The sequence below is a fragment of the Papio anubis genome, chromosome 4, assembly GCF_008728515.1.
Source record: "Papio anubis isolate 15944 chromosome 4, Panubis1.0, whole genome shotgun sequence".
Taxonomy (NCBI): Eukaryota; Metazoa; Chordata; class Mammalia; order Primates; family Cercopithecidae; genus Papio; species Papio anubis.
The window spans coordinates 109,394,147-109,416,804 of NC_044979.1; the positions used below are offsets into that span (position 1 = coordinate 109,394,147).

The following is a 22,658-nucleotide window of genomic DNA, read 5'->3' on the forward strand; positions in this document are numbered from 1 at the left end:
TTCCTTTTTCTCTCCCCTAAAATGGTAAAAATAGTTTAAGAATCCATCATTCCTTAAAGATTGCAAAGGACTTAATGTGAAACTCCCAAGTCTCCGTGACATTTTTAATAGTAGATATTTAATGTCCAATTTTTCTATGGTAATTAGCCTCTTCATGTTTTCTACTTCTTGGGTCAATTTTATTAGAAAGTCATTCATATCTCCCAGGTTTTCAAATGTGTTGCTTTTGAGTTTTAGTTGGTAATTAGTATTTTAATCTCCTTCTGCATCAGTGGTTATCTCATTTCTCATTCTTGTATAATTTTGTTCTCTTTAAAAATCAGGATTATGACAGAATTATCTATCTTATTGGTGTTTTCAAATAATACAAAAAAGAATTGGGCTTACTTATTCAAGTTTTGAGGTTTTCTATTTTATTCATTGTTATCTTTATTGCTTACTACCATTTTGTTCCTAATAAAGATATATACATATGTCTTAATACTTTTACAGTAATAAAATATACATATTTATAGTTTATATATTTTTTATTTGTGGGATGCCAAATTCTCTCTGGAGATTTAAAATTGTAACATGAACCAACCACCCACTTCCACACACTCATGGTTCTTACTGTGCTTATTTAAAAATTTTTTTCATAGCATTTATTTATGATCTTCTAACAAAACTTACGTTACTTATATATAGCTTATTGTTTATCCTGTCAATTTTACATGACTATAAAGTCCACAAGGGTTGGGAACTTCCGTCTGTTCACCGATGTATCCCAAAACCTAGAATGGTGCCTGACACAAGGTAGGTGTTCAATAAATTGTTAGATAATTATCACATGACTCATTTTACCTAGGCAAAGGGCAAAACAGAAATACTACAGGTGTTCATTCATTCACCAAGATCGAGTTCAGCATCTACTATGTGTCAGAACTGTCCTGGTGTTGACACAAGTCCCCACCCTTACTAAACCAACAGTTTAGGGCATATGAACAGGAATGGGAGGCAGAAGGATACTGCGGATCAATGAATAAATATATTGGCTTTACAAATGTACTCTGTATTTCTTACTAATCTCATATTGGCTGCAGTATCTCACTTTTCGATTCTATTATCCTTTACTCCACAATCCTAACAGTTTAAAATGTCAGTTTGTCAAATCCTTTAAACGCAGAGGAGATTCCAAAAGAGACAAAGTCTTTGGGCGGTAATTGCGCATCAACTGTACTACCTTTAATAGTTTACCAACGCGCGCAAGTGTAAAACCTAGACCATGATAGGACTACGGTGTAAACGGAAGGTGCTTCACTGAGGGTCCCGGCTGCCTTCTGCAAAGGCGAAGGTCGCGCCGGCCACGCGAGGAAATCTGCCTCGCTCACAACTAACAGGCGCACATCAACACTTCGCCAACCGAGGGAGCCCAAAATCACCACACGCGAAAGGCTCTCGCGGCGGACACGGTGCACAGCACGCCCATGCGCACGCGCAGCCCCTCCCGAGCCTCCACTCGCCGTCTTCGCCCCGCCTTCGGACCGGAAGGAGTTGTTGGCGCTTCCGTTGGCCTGCGACCCTGTAATTGCCTCGGTGATGTCGTGGGTTCAAGCAGCGTCTTTGGTCCGGGGCCCTGGAGACAAAGGGGACGTGTTTGACGAGGAGGCAGACGAGTCGCTCCTGGCGCAGCGGGAATGGCAGAGCCACATGCAGAGACGAGTCAAAGTAAACGTGGTGTGGACGGCGCGGGGTGCTGGGTTGTGGAAAGAGGCGCGGAGTTGTGAAGAAGCTGGGTCCAGAGTGGCCCCAGCCTGGCCCGGTGCTGCCCTCTTTATCCCTAGGAACCCGGTCCGACCCGCGTCTTGCTAGGATTTCTCAATGGTTACTTGAAAGCGTGTAAAACAACAAGACGCGTTCTTTGAGCGCCTAGGGGGTGCGTTAGAAGCTGAGGACCGACCAAAATTAACTGTGTCTAGACTTTGAACAGTTTGCAATTTGTTGAGGATCGCAGGGAAAGGAGCTGGGGAGAAACATACACTAACTGTACTAATTATGGCTGTCAAAGGACGTGTACGCAGTTTAAATGGGTTGCTTGAATGGGTGGGGAGCCTAAAGTTAAGGAGTGGTGTTTATCAAGACATATTGAAAAGATGAACTTGAGCATGCTGTCAGAGGGCAATAAGGGAAAACTAATGTGGAATACTGGTATCTAGGTAAGGGAATATTAAAGTTGGTTTCTTTTTTATTTGTTAGATATAAGTTTTTCATCTCTAATTTGTCTCACTATTCATTGAAACTGAGCTTAATTTCTGTGTGCAGCCTTCAGAACCTAGTTCTGGGTGAGGACCAAGTAGTGAGGTCCACATCAACTTAATATATTTGCCAACCATTAAATTGCCGCTAAAGCTGCAGTTGGGAATCTACCTTGTTTAATATTTCAGTAAAGTGGTATTTGCTTAGCCCAAAAACCATATTGTCAATTACAACAATGCTTTATATGAGACTGGGGCTATGCTAGTAAGTATTGAGCATCTTGAATGCTGTGGCACCGTGAGAGATGCAGAACGAAATCACTACCCACACAGCCTTTGCAGGTTAGTTGAATTTAGGTATTATGCAAAATTTCTGAAACCAGACTTCTCATCATCCTTTTTTTAAAACAATTTCCTCTCTGCTTTGCTGTGTCTCCTCACCCACCCACACCATTCCAATCAGTTGGCAAGAGCCCAGATGTGTAATTTTCCATGTATCCTTTTTGTGAATACATTGCTAACCCTGGGTTTTGTTTTTTGTTTTTTGATCTTTTGAAGTGGTTAGAAAAGTTTATTTTGTGCTTAGGATATTTTTCTAAGGCATCACAAGTTACACATCCAAACTCTTCAATGATATAATATTTTATATTCTAAAGGAGAGGCCTTTAAAGAAAACTTGTACATTATCTACTATAAATCCAATTGATTCACCTACCAACAGAGCCTAGAAAGAAAGAGACATTACAGAAATTGTCTACTACATAATGGTCAGTTGATTCATTGTATTTATGGTTTTCCTCCTTCTTGTAAGGTCAAAACTATGTATTCTAGCTCTTTAAGGAGTAAAAATAAACTAAATGTCCCATCCTGTTGATTTCTACCTGTGAGATACCACACAATATTAGCAGTCAGGAAAGAACAGGAAAATATGAAGTTTGTCTCTTAAAAAATATAAAAATGTATGGTGAAACCCCGTCTCTACTAAAAATACAAAAATTAGCTGGCCGTGGTGGCATGCGCCTGTAGTCCCAGCTACTTGGGAGGCTGAGGCAGAAGAATCACTTGAACCTGGGAGGCGGAGGTTGCAGTGAGCTAAGATTAAGCCACTGCACTCCAGCCTGGGTGACAGAGCGAGACTCCATCTCAGAAAATAATAATAATAGTAAATATATATATAGAGAGAGAGAGTTATGATTTTAAAACATCAAGCATTACAGACTGTGAAATTAAGTAAGAACTTTCTATATGAGGCCAAAGATACATTTAAAACATATACAAGAAGATTTTTTTCTTGAGTAGAATGCAAACTTTGTTTTATATTAAGCTTCTGTGAATTTTCAAAATGTAAACTACCAGGGCTTTTCCACATCAGACAAAAATCAGGAATGTTCACCTTCACATCCAAAAAGAAAAATTTAAAAAAAAAAAATTCAAGTAGAAGTTCAGCAAGAATGATTTAAAACATGAAATGAATGCCCAAAATTTTAAATTTTCAACAGACAGTTCAATTTGATGGATCTCTCACTAAACTTCAGTTTGAAACAACAACAAAAAATACTGTTTACTAAAACATAAAAAACACTTCCAGGAAATTATCCAATTTGAAAAATAAAAAATGTAACCCATAGTAAATAAGAAAAATACAAGAGAAAATCATTTATTGGAATCAAGAGAATACCATGGACTTAAAAACTTCCTAAATCATTAGCTTATCCTATATCACCATGTGTAGAAAACTGTAACTAATTAATGTAAGATAGTTTTTATTAGTTGCATAACCTAAAAATACGAGGAAATTTTGGAATATATCTTTAAAAAGACCACTGAATTGTCACTGAACTATATATTTCTTGAGACAGTGGGCAAAGTTCCCATTTATGGGAAATATCTTCCTTTTTTCACATACATGAAACTGAGAAAAATTACATCAAATGAGAAATATTTTTCTCTGAAATAATCTTAAATACCCCAATAATGCAATACTTGGGAAATGTAAATTTTCAAAACTCAGACTTGAAACAGATTATTATTAAACAAATATACATAAATCTTATTGTTTGGCATGATTTGTCAAAAATTAGAGAACTATTTAAACCCCATACTGTGCTTAAATCATATTTCAAACTTACATACCTAGTGCTTTTATGTTCTGAATGTAGTCTTCAATTTAATGACAATCTAGACTGAACCCTGTAATATACAAGCAAGTCACAGTTCACTTCAAACCAAAAGGAATAATCAGTCTTCTGTTTTTATCAAAATCATGATATTAAGATAACTATACAATTTAACTAGGATTTATCTGTGGCCAGTGATGGACCCAGAGAGCATTGTCTTATGGCATTCTGTGAAAGTCTTTGTTCCTTCTTTACTTTTGGCTTCTTCTGAAACATCTTCTTCATCCGCCTCTTGTTCTTCCTCCAGTTTTTTCAAAGGTTGAGCAGATTCTGGTAAGAATTTTTTTGAAGGGTATAGCTGTGGTCTGTGCCTTTTTGAAGGACAAAGGCAATCTGCCACAAATATCATACAGAGTTCTAATAACCGTCCAGAATGCAGAGTTGCTAAAGGAAAAACAGTATATGATCTCCACACTGGCAATCCAAGGTCTTCAATAAAGTAGTTATGGCAAGTCCTGATCCACATAGATAGCTGAAAGAGTGCTGACATCCTACTCATCTGAACAGAACCTGGACCAAAGCATGATGAAATGGGTTCAATACTCTTCCACTGTTTATCACTTACAAAGTTTATGAAGTCCTTCTTAGTCCTTGGACCCTGAAAGTGCCTAAATTCACTATCTTTACAATCATAAATAGTAGGAAGAGCAGTTATTGTAAACTGTTCAGTCAGTCCTGACTGCTCTGTGACATCTACTTTCACAACATTAACCTCAGATATTCTCCCCATTCAGCAAAACTTTCGCATTCCGGTTGAAGGTTTTGACAAGCAGGGCACCACGGGGCATAAAATTCTATCATCCAGTCTCCTTCCAGCAGCTCTGTCCAGTTCTCGTCCATGATGATACGTATGTTGCTCTGCTGCCTGTGGGTCCAGGAAGCACCCCAAAGCAACAGTACCAGGACTGCCAGGGGAACTACAAGACTCCTGGAAGGTCCCATGTCTGCCACTTGCCCACCTCACAGCAAAAGTGGAGGCCCAATACTAAGTTTTTTAAAAACTGTGATTACCAGTGTTTTGAAAATTGCCCAGTAACTCTAGACTTCAAAAGTGGATAAGTAATGATAAACCAATAATAAACTTATGAGAAGCATAGTCTGCTTTAGTTATATTGTTATGCCATATTATGGTCAGTAACACAGTAAAGGCCCAACTCATCAGCTTTCTAAATTGGTTCTGTACTTTTCTAGAAAAGCCTACATGTGGTATACTCGGTGTTAGTTACAGCTGCAATTCTCCATTACTTATTTTTAGGAAGGTTATAGAGATGGAATAGATGCTGGAAAAGCAGTTACTCTTCAACAGGGCTTCAATCAAGGTTATAAGGAAGGCGCAGAAGTCATTTTAAACTATGGACGACTCCGAGGAACATTAAGGTAATTTTTAAAGTCTAAATGCTGGATCATTTTAACCTCAATACTACCGGAGGATGTTTCTGTAAAAATAAAGTGTTTAAACTGAAGTGCTTTTCCTTGTGCTAAATATGCTAAAGTGTGTCACAGAACATAGAATTATATTGCCTTCAAAAAGTCAAAATCGTTATCAGCTCATCCACTTTAATATGTGAACTACATATCGTCCTTTTGTGCAAAGAAATGGTAAGAAGATGTATACTTCTGCTACCTGAACAATTATCTATCTCATTAAAAGGTCTTCAGATTTTGAATAAAACTTTTAATACTTCCACACAATATGACAGACCTCTAGACTAGAAGTACATAATGAAAATAGTTGGTAATTAAGAGAAAATTGATTTCATTTACTTTAGTCCTGAACATTGAATACTTGTCAGGATACCATTGCAATAATGGCATATATCAGAGCCAAGTGGTCAAATGATACACAGAGCCAGGAGCCTAGCAGCCTTGTCCTCTTTGATGCTTTACACCAAGCTTGTCCAACCAGTGGCCGGCATATCACATGTGGCCCAGGACAGCTTTGAATATGGCCCAACACAAATTCATAAACTTTCTTAAAACATTATGAGCATTATGAGATTTTTTTCATGATTATTTTTCTTTTTCTTTTTGAGTCATTAGCTATCATTAGTGTTAGTGTATGTTATCTGTGGCACAAGACAGTTCTTCCAGTGAGGCCCAGGGAAACCAAAAGATTGGACACCCCTGTTTTATACCCTTTAAACTGCCCTTGGTAGAGAAAAAAAAAAAATGCTTCAAAGAAGCACTCATTTTAAAGAAGAGTAGATGATAAAAGTTAACAAAACAAAACCGAAAAATTTATTGTGTTTGGCGTTTTAGAAAATCCAACATTAGGAACCAGAATTTAGTCTGCTACAGTAGGAAAATAGTCAATGTGAATATTCACATCATCAAGTTAATGTTATATAACCTTAGAAAGCTACTGCTGAATCTTTTCTATCAGTGGATTCTATTTTTAAATACTTTTCATAACCATTATTTTATGACATGGCTGATATTAAATCTGTTAGGACTGGAAGCATTTTTACCTTTTTCAAAGAAATTGTTAGTAGTTCAGCAAACAATGTCTACTCTGTGACATAAGCCCAGTAAAGTGAAGTCTCTTTAAAACTTTTTTTCTCTAACCTTCATTCTTGATGGCAAGCAACTATATGCTTAGAACAATGGTTTTCTTTTTTTTTTTTTTTTTTTTGAGACGGAGTCTCGCGCTGTCGCCCAGGCTGGAGTGCAGTGGCGCGATCTCGGCTCACTGCAAGCTCCGCCTCCCGGGTTCACGCCATTCTCCTGCCTCAGCCTCCTGAGTAGCTGGGACTACAGGCGCCCTGCACCTTGAAATAAACTCTGAAACTTTAAAAAAAAAGATACCCCAGAGATTCTGATTTAATTGGTCTGGAGTATAATCTGGGCCCTGATAGGTCGCAGAGCTCTTCAGGTGTTTCTAATGTGCATCCATGATTGAGAATTGCTAGTTTAGAAGCTGTTTAATGTCCTTAAAGAAGAAACTAATTTTTCTTTCTTGGAGTTGTATTCATCTTCAACAGATATTACATAGTCATAAGAGAAAAGTATAAAATCAGGAAAAGTGTATATAGAGTTGTGAAAGAGGGGTTATGAATTATAAACAGTTTTATGATTAAGTCCAATTGATAAACAGTCTTATATTTTTAAGTCCTATTTTGCTATTTAACCCTTGTTTATATTTTTGTTTAGTGCTTTGCTCTCCTGGTGTCACCTTCATAATAATAATTCAACTTTGATCAATAAAATAAACAATCTTCTGGATGCAGTTGGCCAGTGTGAAGAGTATGTGCTCAAACATCTGAAATCAGTCACTCCACCGTCCCATGTTGTAGATTTATTGGACTCCATTGAGGATATGGACATTTGTCATGTAGTTCCAGCTGAGAAAAAGATTGATGAAGCTAAAGATGAAAGACTCTGTGAAAATAATGCTGAGTTTAACAACTGTAGCAAGAGCCATAGTGGGATAGATTGTTCATATTTAGAATGTTGTAGAACACAGGAGCATGCACATTCAGAAAACCCAAGCCCCACGTGGATTTTGGAACAGACAGCCGGTTTAGTTAAACAGCTGGGCCTATCAGTAGATGTATTACAACACCTCAAACAACTATAAAATTATCTTCCCTTTTCTAATGAAAATAATGTTCAGAACATTTGGTTTCCTAACAATCAAAATTTGTACTGGTTTCTGCATCAGACACCTCAACAGTAGGGTTATCCTTTATGGAAGTTTGAAATTAACACTATTGTCTTCAAAATTAACACTATTAAATGTAATATAAGCCTTTTTTCTTTGTCGCTGGTAATTTTTATGTAGTTTAAGATATGGTCAGAAATTTCCATTGTTATTGACATTTCCAAACTTGTGGTCAAAATGAATTGTTTTCAGACTCATTAGCAAAAGTGAACAAGAATTAAACATATTTAGAAGGACCTATCCCTACTTCTACCTCCTGTCACTATTAGGTGGTCAAGACCTTACCAAACCAAAGTTATAAAAATAACCTAATAGTTAACATAAATATAGACAGACAGATGTAGATATATATTGAAATCAAGAGACTGTGAGAAACTGAAGCAATGTTTATGCTGTTGATTAAATGATTAACAGCAAAATACTAAAATGTTCTGGTTTTGTGTTAATTAAAAGTAAGGACATTCAGTTTTGTAAAAAATATAGAAAATATATTTTATGCTAAAGTTTAAGGAAAATAGCTAGTTTTTCTAAGTAGTAAGGAATTAATGTTGCCTAACTGTGCCAGATTATTTTAAACTGCAGTATTTTTCATATTCACATAGGAGTAAAACACTGAAACCACTGACTTCTATATTACCTTGAACCGATATTCTTAGTCTTGCATGGACAAAATTAGATTCAAATTTTTGCTCCAGGACCTAAGCATATCAGAATCAGGAGAGGATTTCTCATCACTTTTATTCACCTGAAACACAAGTTTATATGAGATACCTGACTTCAAAGGTACTGAAATAATTGTCCCTCATTGGTAGCCTTAATTGCCCTTTTGCCCCTATTTATACCTACCATCTAAGCTGAAAGACAGGCATATTGAGATGAAGAATCTGACAAAGTATATCTTTTCAAGAGATTAAAAATGTGTTACTGTGATCTTATGACCCTCCTCAAAGTTCACAGAAGAACATTAAGAAATGGAAGCAACAAACTTGAAATCAGAAAGCCATATTAAGTTTCAGGATTTATTAAAACCCACTGAAGATACCAGTGCCATTTGACAGCTGGCTAAAAAAAGTTCTTCTGTCTCTCCAGATGTAAAGACTGTTTCAGAGATTTACTAGTTTGTCTAGTTATATGTATCTTTCCATGTTTATGGACACAGCCAAAATCTCCACTCCACATGGAATATGGGTATTATAAGCAGCCCCTAAAGTCTTAATGTTGCTGTGCCGTGCATATAGATATGAAATACTTACCTCCAATGATGCATCTCAAGGCCACCCTAAGTAAAAATGTCATGAGTGTGGTAAATCTTGAGATTTTTATCTAAGCTTTTCCTGATAAGATTCCCTGAAGATAATACCCCTTGCCACCATTGGCTACCTATGGTGTATTTGTACAGATTTTCATAGAAAATAAAATCAGGAGAATTAGCTAGTTGAGACTATTGGGTTGAAAACATCTCTTGAACTTGTTTTGCCTTTAAAAAAGTACAGAAGCGGCCGGGCACAGTGGCTCACACCTGTTATCTCAACACTTTGGGAGGTGAAGGCAGGAGGATCACTTGAGTCCAAGAGTTCAAGACCAGGCTGGGCAACATAGTGAGACCTTGTCTCTAGTAAAATGAAAAAAATCCGCTGGGTGCAGTGGCTCACACCTGTAAGCCTAACACTGTGAGGCCAAGGCAAGTGGATTGCCTGAGCTCAGGAGTTCGAGACCCGCCTGGGCAACATAGTGAAACCCCGTCTCTACTAAAATGCGAAAAATGAGCCAGGCATGGTGGCATATGCCTGTAATTTCAGCTACCGGGGAGGCTGAGGCACAAGGATTGCTTGAGTCCAGGAGGTGGAGGTTGCAGTGAGCCGAGATTGCGCCGCTACACTCCAGCCTGGGTGACAGAGCAAGACTCTGTCTCAAAAAAAAAAAAAAAAAAAAGACAACAGGCATGGCGTTAAGTCCCTGTAGTCTTAGCTCCTTGGGAAGCTGAGCTGGGAGGATCATTTGAGTGTAGGAGGTTGAGGCAGCAGTGAGCCAAGATCGCCACACTCTACTTCAGCCTGGGTAACAAAGCAATACCCTATCTCTGAAAATATGAAATACAGAAGTTACTGGACTGCAGAGGAATGTTAATGGCATGCTCATTCTACCTGTGTTCCATGAACATGAGCCTTTGTACTAAAACCAAGAATGAAGGCAAAGAAAGCTTACTTGCCTTGGGTTTCTTGCCTTGCTTCACATGTTGTAGGCCTGCCAGGTCTTCCCATGAGAAGACCCTGCATAAGCATAAATGAAAAATGGTAAAGCAAGATTGCCCCAGAGCTGGCACAACCAGAGTTTCAAGGCCCAGAACCCAGACATTAAACTGAGTGGTGTGGCTTCCTTAGAAACAAATTTCATCTAAAATAAGTTACTTCCAGGTGCTGATGTATCTGAGGTTTTTAAAAAGGGTGGTAAGGAAGCCCACAGCACCACACTTTTCTGACATTTCAGTTACTAGAACTGTTGACGCCACCAAAAATGTGATATGTAGAGGGAGCAGGCAGCTGAATACACGTACCTGTGTCCTTACCTAATATATATCCTTTACACTGCTTATTAACTGCTTTGTGGGAAACCAAAATAAAAGCCTCAGCCAAGTCTGAGCAGTGATTCTTACCCTCTTCCAACAAAGGTTAGAGCTTTGTTCTTAGAACTAAGGTTCCAGTCTAAGACACAGGAGAAAGAGAGATAGAGAGAGAGAGTGTGGGTGTGGGTGTGGGTGTAGGGATGTGTGTGTATGTGTGTGTGTGTAGAGGAAGTGATCCACCAAGCAGGCTTCTTGTTCTACAGAAATTCCCAAATCTCTGTCATGAAGATATTTTACCACCATAGTTGCCTTTCTTGCTTCTGCCCCTACTTAATGCCTTTTCTGAACAAACATGCTGGAGTAGGAATCTGTCATCACTGTCTCAAATTCTTAACCCCTTATGCACTCTCCAGCTTTAAACTACTTTTTGCTAAAGTCACACAACTGCCCATCACTGACTTGTTTTCAGTCCTACCATTTGTCTCCTCTCCATCATTGGACATGAACCATCTACTGATTATACATACAATCCCTTCTCCTTGCCTTCTCCAGCAACCCTTTTTCTTGTCCTGCTTATTACTATTCCCTATCATTTTGCTAACTCTCCCCGACTCTGACTGCTGCTTAGATGTAGGGATTCCCCAGAGTTTTCACTGTTAGACCTCTTTGTTTTTATACTCTGACTAGACGGTCTCACCTATTAATGTCATCCCTGTTCATCCGTAGCTGGAAACCTTTAACTCTTCCTCTGCCTTTCCTTTGCCATCAACTACTTCCAATTGAGTTGCTTTACATCTTTCAAACAGTTTGAGTCTGGCCTCCTTTCATTCTAATCACTTAGATTTTAATTAATTTGGGTACCAGCCTCATCACTAATGTCAGTACCTACAATCTAGCTGTCTTCCTGTCCATTCTCTCCCTTACCCATGTTATCTTCCCAAAACTGTTTCCCTCCCTGACTTAAAACCTGGATTTATTCCTTTTTTTTTTTTCCCCAGGTCTGGGCCCAAACCTGTTGAAGTGTTGGGCTCAAAAGAAGTGTTGTCAGTCTTCTTTTCCCACCTGTCTCTTTCCACCCCACCATGCACACTACTCTTCTTTACAGGCATTACTACAATGCTTTATGGACACACTAGGCTTACTCCCAACTTTGATTTTTACTCATTGCTGACTCTTCTGCCTAGAATACTTTATTCCACGTCCTTTCCCAGCAAATTCCAGTCACCCTCCAATACCAGCTTAAATTTCAGCTTCATCAGGCAGAGCTGATTGCTCTTCCCAATGTTTCACCTGCATCACTTTGAGTGCCTCTTCACATTTCTCCAGGAAAATCCCTTATTTAGTGTTACATTGCCAGCATTCAGCATCATGCCCTCTACATAGATGCATAGGTGGTGCTTGATGAGAGAAAAAAAAAAATGAATCTACTAGCCAACATGGAAATATAACCAGAAACAGAATTCCAAAATACATCATGTTACATTCTTTTGTAAACCTTATGTTTGCTTTTTTTTTTTTTTTTTTTTTTTTTGAGATGGAGTTTCACTCTTGTTGTCGAAGCTGGAGTGCAATGGCGCAATCTCAGCTCACTACAACCTCCACCTCCTGGGTTTAAGTGATTCTCCTGCTTCAGCTGGGATTACAGGGGCCCACCACCATACCCAACTAATTTTGTATAATTTTAGTAGAGATGGGGTTTCATCATGTTGGCCAGGCTGGTCTCGAACTCCTGACCTCAGGTGATCCACCCGCCTTGGCCTCCCAAAGTGCTGGGATTACAGGCATGAGCCACCACACCTGCCTTATGTTTGCCTTTTTAAAAAATGTTTATCTTCATTTGCATACAAATCCACATATCCCAACTGTTATTATCTTACACCAGGCTAAATAGTTACATTAAGATAATAGCATTTACCAGTCATTACAAATTTTACAATGAATAATATTACAATATAGCAAAATTTTAAAAGATACAAAATTATGTTTTAGTATAGTTTCAGCTACTAAGAAAGAAAGGACAGAAAGAAACTACACAAAGACAAAAGCTAGGTGAAAACAAACCAAGATGCTAGTTTCTAGCAGGTTCCCTGGTGCATAGTTCTAATAACAGCAAGGAGCTGGAGGAAGAGGAGAGGGAAAGTAATGGCTAAGGCAGATAGTGTTTACTACATATAGGCAGTATATTCTAAAAGCTTTACATATATTAATTTCTTTAATCCTCATAATAGCCCTCTCCTGCAGAGCTATTGTTATGCCCATCCTAGAGATGAAGAAATCGAGGCACCAAGAAGGCTAAGTAACTTGACCAGTTCCTAGCTACTAAATGGCCCACTTGAGATTTAACCCAAGGCAAGCCTGCTTCCAGAGTGTGTACTCAGGGTAGATGCTTACTAAATAATAACACAGTAGCAGTGACTGTGTTTAGAAGGGGAACTGTGAGCTATGTGTTTCCTTTGCTGTTAATTTCTACTTTTCTGTGGGAGGCCGAGGCGGGTGAATCACTTGAGGTCAGGAGTTTGAGACCTGCCTGGCCAACATGGCAAAAACCCATATCTACTAAAAATGCAAAAATTAGGTATGGTGGCAGGTGCCTGTAATCCCAGCTACTCAGGGGGCTGAGGCAGGAGAATCGCTTGAACCCAGGAGGTGGGGGTGCAGTCAGCCAAGATTGCGCCACTGCATTCCAGCCTGGACAACAGAGTGAGACTGTCTTTTAAACAAAAACAAAAACAAAAACCTACTTTTCTGCATTTTTCAAGTCTTTCCCAGTCAGCAAGTATTATGTTTATTTTAAAAATGTATATAATAGCCAAGCTATGTGTATATAGCTCACGCCTACAATCCCAGCACTTTGGGAGGCTAAGGTGGGAGGATGACTTGAGCCCAGGAGTTTGAGACCAGACCAGCCCAGGCAACATGGCAAAAGCCTATCTCTACCAAAAAAAAATTAATAATAATAATAGCCAGGCATGGTGGCATGCACCTGTAGTCCCAGCCACCAAGGAGGCTGAGGTGGGAGGATCATCTAAGCCCAGGAGGTTGAGGCTGCAGTGAGCTGTGATTGCACCACTGCACTCTAGCCTAGGCAACAGAGTGAGACCCTGTGTCTAAAAAAACAAAAAAAAGTATAATAACAAACAGTTATAAGGAACGAAAAATTTACCAGAAATTTGTTTGCTATACATGTAGAAAAAGAGAAGGTCCATTGCCTACTGGGAGAATATTATGTAGAAAGTGGTTTAGCACATACACTAAAGGAGAAACTAAATTCTCCTCGGACTTCTTAGACTTTCTACCCTCCAAACGGGAAGATACTGTATGTCACTCATTTTGTGATGATGTGTCTAGCTTTTACATATTCCTATTCAACTCAAAAGAAGGGTGTTAGCTCACCTCTTACATATGTGCATATTGCTACAGATCTGCCAGAAAGAGCCAAGAGTCCTCAGTGTGTAACACTCCGTTTTCTTGCCCTATAAATAGTCTGCTCTTTCCAAAAAGAAGATCAAAGTACTAATCAGAAGTACCTACAGATTGAGTTCTTCGGAAATTGAATCCTGGTGCTTTCATGCGTGTGTATGCAAGTCACCACTGAGAGAGGCCTTGGACCTTCGGATCCTGTTTCTTTCGAAGAAGCTGTTGAGTTAGTTCAAGACCACTAGGTGGTGCTGGTGCACCTGATAAACTAGTCCGTATTTCATTCCTTGGTGATGTGCCCTTTGCTTAGACCTCATAGTCCCAAGTACAAGAAGCTAGTGATTATCCCTAAAGCTATACCAGACAGATTGAGCCATTTGTGAAGTTGAGTGGATGAGGAGGGCTTTTGGGGTATGTCAACAAATAAGAAATCAGGATCCTCCTGTTCTTGTTTAAATTCTAGGTTGAGAATTTTTCTAAATCAAAATAAGCGATCAGTAAGAAAACCTGTTCAAAAGAAAAAAGCACCGTTTTTCCAAAGCTCTGAGGCCTAAAAGTAAACACCTAGAACCCAAAGCATGCAGCCTTCAATCAGAAGTCATGTAAAAATCTAATCTTACCTGCAGGAAGCGTCTCTACTTGCAAGCAGGACTGCACCTAAACTGTTTCAAACAATACTTTCAGTTCATCTCTTGGTCTCACTCTTCAGCTGTCTCTCTCATACACACAAACACAACTTTTCAGGATGTAACCATAGGGAGAGACAACAACTTTGTTAACCTACTCAAATATATCACAACCTTCTCTTTTTAGTCAACAAATGGACAACCAGGAAGATTTTCCTCTCATCAAATACAACTCTAGAACAGTTAAGCCTGTTTCCTTATTAATGACCTAATCCTCGTTATCTATGTAACATGGCTTTGTTATTTATAAAAGAAGTATACAGTTCTAGATAGTTTTTTAAACACAAAACAAATGAGTTGTCAAATCTCTCGTAATAATGAAATATGAGTGATTTGACAATAGTATAATGATAGCTTTTCCCAATAAAGCAAAATGACTGAAATGAGGATATACTGTAAATAACCTGAAAATAAAATATCTTCTTTTTCTTATTTGGAGGCATTGCACAACATCTTTCTTCCAAAATCAGATTCTGAAATAACCAAAAACTCTCTAACTTGTAATTAAAAATTATACCATAGAACAGCAAATTATTTGCTTATTAACAACTAACCACCCTGGCATGGTGGCTCATGCCTATAATCCCGGCACTTTGGGAGGCTGAGACAGGTGGATTGCTTGAACCCAAGAGTTCGAGACCAGCCTGGGAAACATAGGGAGACCCCCATCTCTACAAAAAAATACAAAATTAGCTGGGCATGGTAGCACACACCTGTGGTCCCAGCTACTTGGAAGGCTGAGGCAGGAGGATGGCTTGAGCCCAAGAGTTCAAGGCTGCAGTGAGCCATGATCCTGCCACTGTGCTCCAGCGTGGCCAAGAGTGAGACCCAGTCTCAGAAAAAAGAAGAAACAAGAAAATAACCATAAAAATAGCTTTTTAAAAAGTAAAAGTTAATTTTCTTTTTCTTTTTTTTTTAAGAGATGGAGTCTCACTCTGTCACTCAGGCTGGAGTGCAGTGGTACAATTCCTGCTCATGGCAGCCTCAATCTCCTGGGCTCAAGCAATCCTCCTGCCTCAGCCTCCCAAGTAGCTGGGACTACAGGCACTACACCAGCTTCTGAAAACTGAATCTGTAGGTAGTTCTGATTAGTACTTTGGTGATATTCTTTCTGGAAAGATCAGACTATTGATAGGACTACACCATGCCTGGCTAATTTCGTTATTGTTGCTTTTGTTGTTGTTATTGTTGAGATAGGCCTCACTATGTTGCCTAGGCTAGTTGAGAACTCCTGGGCTCAAGCGATCCTCCTCCCTCGGCCTCCCAAAGTGCTTGAATTATAGGCAAAAAAAAATTTAACAAAAAAATAGTTATTTTAACTAACCATATAATTTTAATCTATCAGCTGTTTAGAAATTACAGCAAATAGAATTGATTGTAGAAGGAAAACTCATTAATTCATTTGTAGGAGCAAATTAAAAGTATTTTCATTTAAAATCACATTGTTTTGTCATTCAAGCTGCCAAACGATATATTGTCTGTGATTTTTATCTTTTAGGCCAATATGAGGTCTGTATGATGTCTGAAATCTGTCACAGTGTTCACTAATGACCCACCCCATTTGTCAGCTTAGAGAGAATTTTTATTTCTGTCAGTGTGCTGGAACAAAGGATGGCCTTCATGAAAGGTAGCAGAAGCACTGAGGTCAGAGATGGGATTTCACTCAGCTACTCATCAGAGGCCTTGCCTCTTTAGTGTGAACATGATACTTCTGACCTCATCACAGGTTGCTTTTGTCTCCAAGGAAGTAACCAGGGACAACTTGAGAAAGTCAGGCAAAGTAAGTGGCCATTGACAGATGGTGTTCAGCTGATGGAAAGAATGAGTGGAGAAACTGACAAAGAAAGATGCCGAAGATCAGTATAGCTTTTGATTTGGTATAGCAGAAGATGTATCAAATCAAAGCCATTTACATATATTTACCTAAAAATCCCACGTCTAGGAATTTAGTTAAAGGAATTATAAAGGTGATTTTAAAAACTTTCAGCACAAAGCTCTTTGTTGCTGCATTCAGTCTAGAGTAGAGAAAAATTAGAATAACCCAAATGATCAACAATTTAAAAAATTGAGTAAATTATTATAACATCCACTCAAAGAAATGTTGTGCACCCATTAAAATTTATCATTATGAGAACTACAGAAACAAGGAAAATGTTATATTTTTAAGTGAAAGTAATATAAAATGTATGTATCCATGTGAACATATTATACAAAAATGTGTATTTTGCAGATAAAACTCTGGGACTGCCTGCTCTTAACGAAATGAAAGTAAAGTTCTTTATTGCATTTGTCACAATATTGCTTCTGTTTTAAAAGAGAAAGACGAGTTTTCAAAACTGGGACAACTCTTAGCTGAACTGAGTGATTTTTCATTAACTCTAGGGTAAAATGAATATCATACTTACAAGTCACTTCTCCACAATATCCAATAAGATACTCAGGCAGAACCTCAGAAAATTCTATGAGAAGAGACTGATCTTTAACTTAAATAGATTTGAAAGAGAATATGATATTTACAGAATTTATTTGGTTCTCCACATTGATTTGATTGTGGCAATAACTTTGGCCTTGTTTGCCATTATTTTGTACATGTTAATAAACAGTGTGCATATACGCCATGTATTTCCCAGGAGATTTGAGCCTCCTACTTTCCAAATGTGTAAGATCTATAAAATGGAGGTAATGGCAGTGATGTCATTGTTTCTGTGGGGATTACATGCAATAATGTACGTAAAGCACTTGCTTGGTGATTGCTTTGAAGCACAGCTTCATCATTTACAGGTCAGTTCACTTTCCTGTGCCTGTTTCTTCATCTGTCAGATAATAGAACCTACCTCCTGGGGTTTTTGTAAAGAATCTGCATATGTGGAGCACTTAGGACAGTGCCTGCTACATGTTCAGAACTCACTGGACGTTAGTATTATTATCATATTTTCTCCTGAACATCATACCTGCAATTTGAATAAACTGCAAGAATTTGAATAAGCTACAAGAGGTTTAACTGTCTTTACACAACAGCCATCATGAAACTCTGCCATGACTCAGACACAGTCAAGCTTCCCGCTGGCAGAACTAAAGGTAATTAGCATGATTTCTCCTCACCGCCCCCCACTCCATTATTACTTTAAAAGAAAACTAAGGAAGGAGGGAAAAGAAGAAAATGTTTTAAACATTTGCAAAGTTCATATAAAATTATACTTTAAAGTGGTGGTTATCAATAAGATAGTTTTTGGAAACTCTCAGGGCATATTTTTTGTTTGCCAGAGGGATGAAAAGGGGGTACTACTAGCAATGGTTATGAGGAGGAGATGCTGTATGTCTTGCAATGTCTGGGTCAATAGTGAACAAAAAGAATTGCCCTCCATCCTTCATGACTTTCAAATGCCCCAGGAGATGTTCTTATAAATGAAAAATCTGTTTATAAGTATCAAAGCCTATAATCTAACTATATTTTAAATATAAACACAGTATTTTTGCCTTATTCTAATTTATTGCCTTTTCATATTATAAAATAATTAGGGTCTATCGTACTGACCCCTATTAACTCCTGTAGGGATGGCACTGTGTCCAAGAGGCCAAAGAAGAGACCTGGTGCCAGCAAACGAGATATAGCGTTTATTGAGGACTTACATACAGGGGTGGTCCAGTGGCAGTGGGCTGGACAGGAAGACTGCTATCATTTGTAACAAGCATGTAGTTTGGCCAGGCATGGTGACTCTGGCCAGCAATCCCAACACTATGGGAGGCCAGGTTGGGAGGATCGTTTGAGGCCAGGAGTTTGAGACCAGCATGGGCAACAAAGTAAGACCCCATCTCAACAACAACAAAAAAAACCATGCAATTTATATAGCATCTTCACTTAGCACCTCCACCTAGTAACCTCCACCTAGTAGCCTCCACCTAGCAACCTCTACCTAGCAACCTCCATTTAACCCAAAACAAAGGGCCTCAGTTCCTTGGATGTCCTGCATTACAGGGAATGGCCCAGAGGTTCAAAGGTCCTTCATAGATAAGGAGTGAATCTCCAGGTTGGCCACTCCCAATTTCTTAGGTGGAGACTCTGACCAACCCGTTCTTCTTAGGCCATAGAGTCATTCTCAGGCTATGCTTCAGTTATTATTATCAGGTATGTCTGCCATATAGGCTTCTAGTAAAATATTTAGATATTCAGAAACACTGTAGGAAATATTATTTAGGAAAAATGAATATTTCATAATCCCACCTTTTATGGACTGAATTGTGTCCCCTCAAAATCCATGTTGAAGCCCCAGTCCTCAGTACCTCAGTAGGTGACTGTATTTGGAGATAGGAGTGTGCCCTAACCCAGTCTGACCAGTATCCTTACAAGAAGACGAAATTTGGACACACAAATACCAGGGATGCTCATATACAGAGGAAAACACCACGTGAGAACACAGGGAAAGTGGCCATCTGCAAGCCAAGGAGAGAGGCCTCAGATAAAAACAAACCAGCTGACACCCTGATCTTGGACTTCTCACCTCCAGAACTGGGGGAAAATAAATGTCTGTTCAACCCACCCGGTCTGTGGTACCTTGTTATTGCAGCCCTGGCAAGCTCATACACTACTCCTCCAGATTCTTCCAGATTTTTTCTATGTGCAGACTAGCAAATGGCACAATTTCCTTTTATAGAAATGTATTTCTTCACAGATATTTATTAAATACCTACTATCTTCAGGAGGAATAGATACATTGGTGGACAAAAAGTTCCTACTGAAATGAAATCATACCAAATGTACAAAAGCTGCCTGCTCTTTTCACTTAAAATATATATCTTGCCGGCAGCAGTGGCTCACACCTGTAATCCCAGCACTTTGGGAGGCCAAGGCAGGTGGATCGCTTGAGCTCAGAAGTTCGAGACCAGCCTGGGCAAGATAGCAAAACCTCGTCTCTACCAAAAATACAAAAATTAGGCGTGGTGGTGTGCACCTGGGGTCCCAGCCACTTGGGAAGCCAAGGTGGAAGGATCGCTGTAACCTTGGAGGTCAAGGCTGGTCAAGGCTGCAGTGAGCCATGATCACACCACCACACTCCAGCCTGGGTGACAGAGCAAGACCCTATCTCAAAGAAATATATATATCCTAGGTATCAGTCTATGTCGGTAATGATAACTACCATTTCTTTTCTTTTCCTTTTTTTTTTTGAGACAGAGTCTCACTCTGTCATAATCCAGGCTGGAATTTTGATGGCGATCTCTGCTCACTGCAAGCTCTGCCTCCCAGGTTCAAGCAATTCTTCTGCCTCAGCTTCCTGAGTAGCTAGAACTGCAGGCACCCGCCACCACGCCCGGTAAGTTTTTTGTATTTTTAGTAGAGATGGGGTTTCACCGTGTTAGCCAGGATGGTCTCAATCTCCTGACCTCATGATCTGCCAGCCTTGACCTCCCAAAGTGCTGTGACTACAGGCGTGAGTCACCACGCCTGACAGTAGCATGATAACTTCTCATTTCCTTTTTTTTTTTTTTTGAGACATGGGATCGGCTCATTACAGGCTGGAGGTGCAGTGGCTATCGCCCCTGGCTCACTGCAGGCTCCGCCTCCCAGGTTCAGCCATTCTCCTGCCTCCAGCCCCGGTAGCTGGAACTGCAGGTGCCGCCACCACACCCAGCTAATTTTTTTGTATTTTTTAGTAGAGCGGGGGTTTTCACTGTGTTAGCCAGAATGGTCTCGATCTCCTGATGACCTCGTGATCCGCCCGCCTCAGCCTCCCAAAGTGCTGGGATTACAGGTGTTGTGACTTCCTGGCCTTACTGATAACTAGCCATTTCTTGTAGGAAGGCTTTGTATGTTCAGGGACACAGGATAAACACTTTGCTTACGTTGCCTTGGAGTAGTCATCTTATGGATGAGATGATATCCGTGCAAGCCCTGTGGGAACGCTAAAGCTCAAGCGAAATACAAAGGGGTTTCTCTCCACAGCTGTAGGTCATGGGTTCACCACCAGCCTAAAACCTGGAAAGAGTGGGGTTTTTTCCTTCCTTCCTTCCTTCCTTCCTTCCTTCCTTCCTTCCTTCCTTCCTTCCTTCCTTCCTTCCTTCCTTCCTTCCTTCCTTCCTTCCTTTCTTCCTTTCTTTCTTTCTTTCTTTCTTTCTTTCTTTCTTTCCTTTTTTTCTGATGGAATCTCACTCTGTGGCCCAGACTGGAGTGCAGTAGTATGATCTTGGCTCACTGCAATCTCCGCCTCCCGGGTTGAAGTGATTCTCCCACCTCAGCCTCCCAAGCAGCTGTTATTACAGGCACGCACCACCACACCCAGCTAATTTTTGTATTTTTAGCAGAGACAGGGTTTCACCATGTTGCCCAGGCTGGTCTCAAACTCCTGACCTCAAATTATCCACCCCCCTCAGCCTCCCAAAGTGCTGGGATTATAGGCTGTTGGTCCAGGCTGGGCAACAGAGCAAGACTCTAGCTCAAAAGAAAAAGAAAAAAAAAAGAAATCAAGCGTCCTGACTTTCAGTTAATCTTTTTTTTTTTTTTTTTTTTTTTTTACAACTCCTTCCTTTACCACTCTTGTACTATTACACATATATATATATATAATTTTAGGTATAGTTTAATATACACTGAATTTTCCAGGGATATGACTAATGTCTAAACAGAAGGAATTTTGCACCCTGTTGTACCACGTTGTATTTGGAATTTACCAACTGACAGCAGCACTGCTCTGCGTCCTGGGTCACCCACGCAACACACCTGCCACATCCCCTGCTTTGGGTTCCTTTATGATGCCTTAATGGGGTTGTGTACAAACACTTACGTATCAAAATACATATTATTTTGCTGTTGAGTATCTCCCTTTTATTTATCTTCTATATTACAAGCAAGGCCTTATAACTTTTTAAAAATCATGTGTGTAGGTAAGTTATATTGTCTGTAAATTTCACTTCAAGGCAGTACAGGGAGCATTACAATATATTCGTTATGAAAAGGGGTGCTGTGTCTAAAAACCCTGCTTTAAAGATAACTTAGAATAAAATTTAGAAAACAAAAACTTTTGTATGTATCCTTACTACTCTTTAGTTTTTTAAAAGCACGATTTAATCTCATTTTGTTTTCTTGACCAATTGGCTCCAATTCATTCTTAGTCTCTGCTGGTTTCTGGGACTTGTTAATAACAGTCGCTCCCAACCCCTATATGGTTGTCACTTTGAGGTGTTAAAAATTCTCCAATCTTCCTTTTGCTCCAGTCTAAACTTTTAATTAACATATTTCTGTGGACTATTTAGTTATGAAAAGCTAGTATTACTTAGTCCTTCTTTGTACACGTTGTGGGCTTGAAAGCTTGACAAAGTTTAGAAGAAGGAAAAATGGGCTGGATGCGGTGGCTCACGCCTGTAATCCCAGCACTTTGGGAGGCTGAGGTGGGCGGATCACCTGAGGTCAGGAGTTCGAGAACAGCCCAGCCAACACGGTGAAACGCTGTTTCTACTAAAAATACAAAAATTAGCTGGGCGTGATGGTGGGCGCCTGTAATCCCAGCTGCTCAGGTGGCTGAGGCAGGAGATCACTGGTTGCAGTGACACCAGATCTCATCATTTATCATTGTACTCCAGCCTGGGCAACAAGAGGGCAACTCCATCCAAAAAAAAAAAAAGAAGAAGAAGAAGGGAAAAATGGCAGCTACCCCACACACACTGCACAGCGGTAGCAAGAACCTCCACAGGGTTTCTTTCCTAGTAATGAAAGTTTCCTCTCAAAGGAGAAGGCTTTGACACATATATCAAGTATGTAGATATTTGCTTAGTACTAACATTGTTTACATCCACTTACTTGGTCTTATTAACAGATTAAGCAAAGCTTCCTGTTTATTCCCTTGCCTGCTTCCGAGTTTTAAATAAATCACACTGATTTTAGAATTTAAAAATGTAAACAGTGTATAATTTTAGTTTTATTATATTTTT

The 22,658-nt window shown here is 39.4% G+C and overlaps 1 protein-coding gene and 1 pseudogene across 2 annotated transcripts in view; one reads left to right on the plus strand and one right to left on the minus strand.

Annotated features, from left to right (window-relative positions):
- Window positions 1-396: 396 nt before the first annotated feature.
- Window positions 397-5,668, minus strand: LOC100998579 (annotated as a pseudogene). Its single transcript, XR_160332.5, has one exon. The product of XR_160332.5 is annotated as a thioredoxin-related transmembrane protein 1 pseudogene (transcript).
- YAE1 (YAE1 maturation factor of ABCE1) overlaps window positions 1,530-22,658 on the plus strand; it is a 47,231-nt gene continuing 26,102 nt past the window's right edge. Inside the window, 2 exon segments of the mRNA XM_017956764.3 lie at window positions 1,530-1,707; window positions 5,667-5,788. Coding sequence (XP_017812253.1) covers window positions 1,579-1,707; window positions 5,667-5,788 — 251 coding nt within the window. The 5' untranslated portion in view covers window positions 1,530-1,578.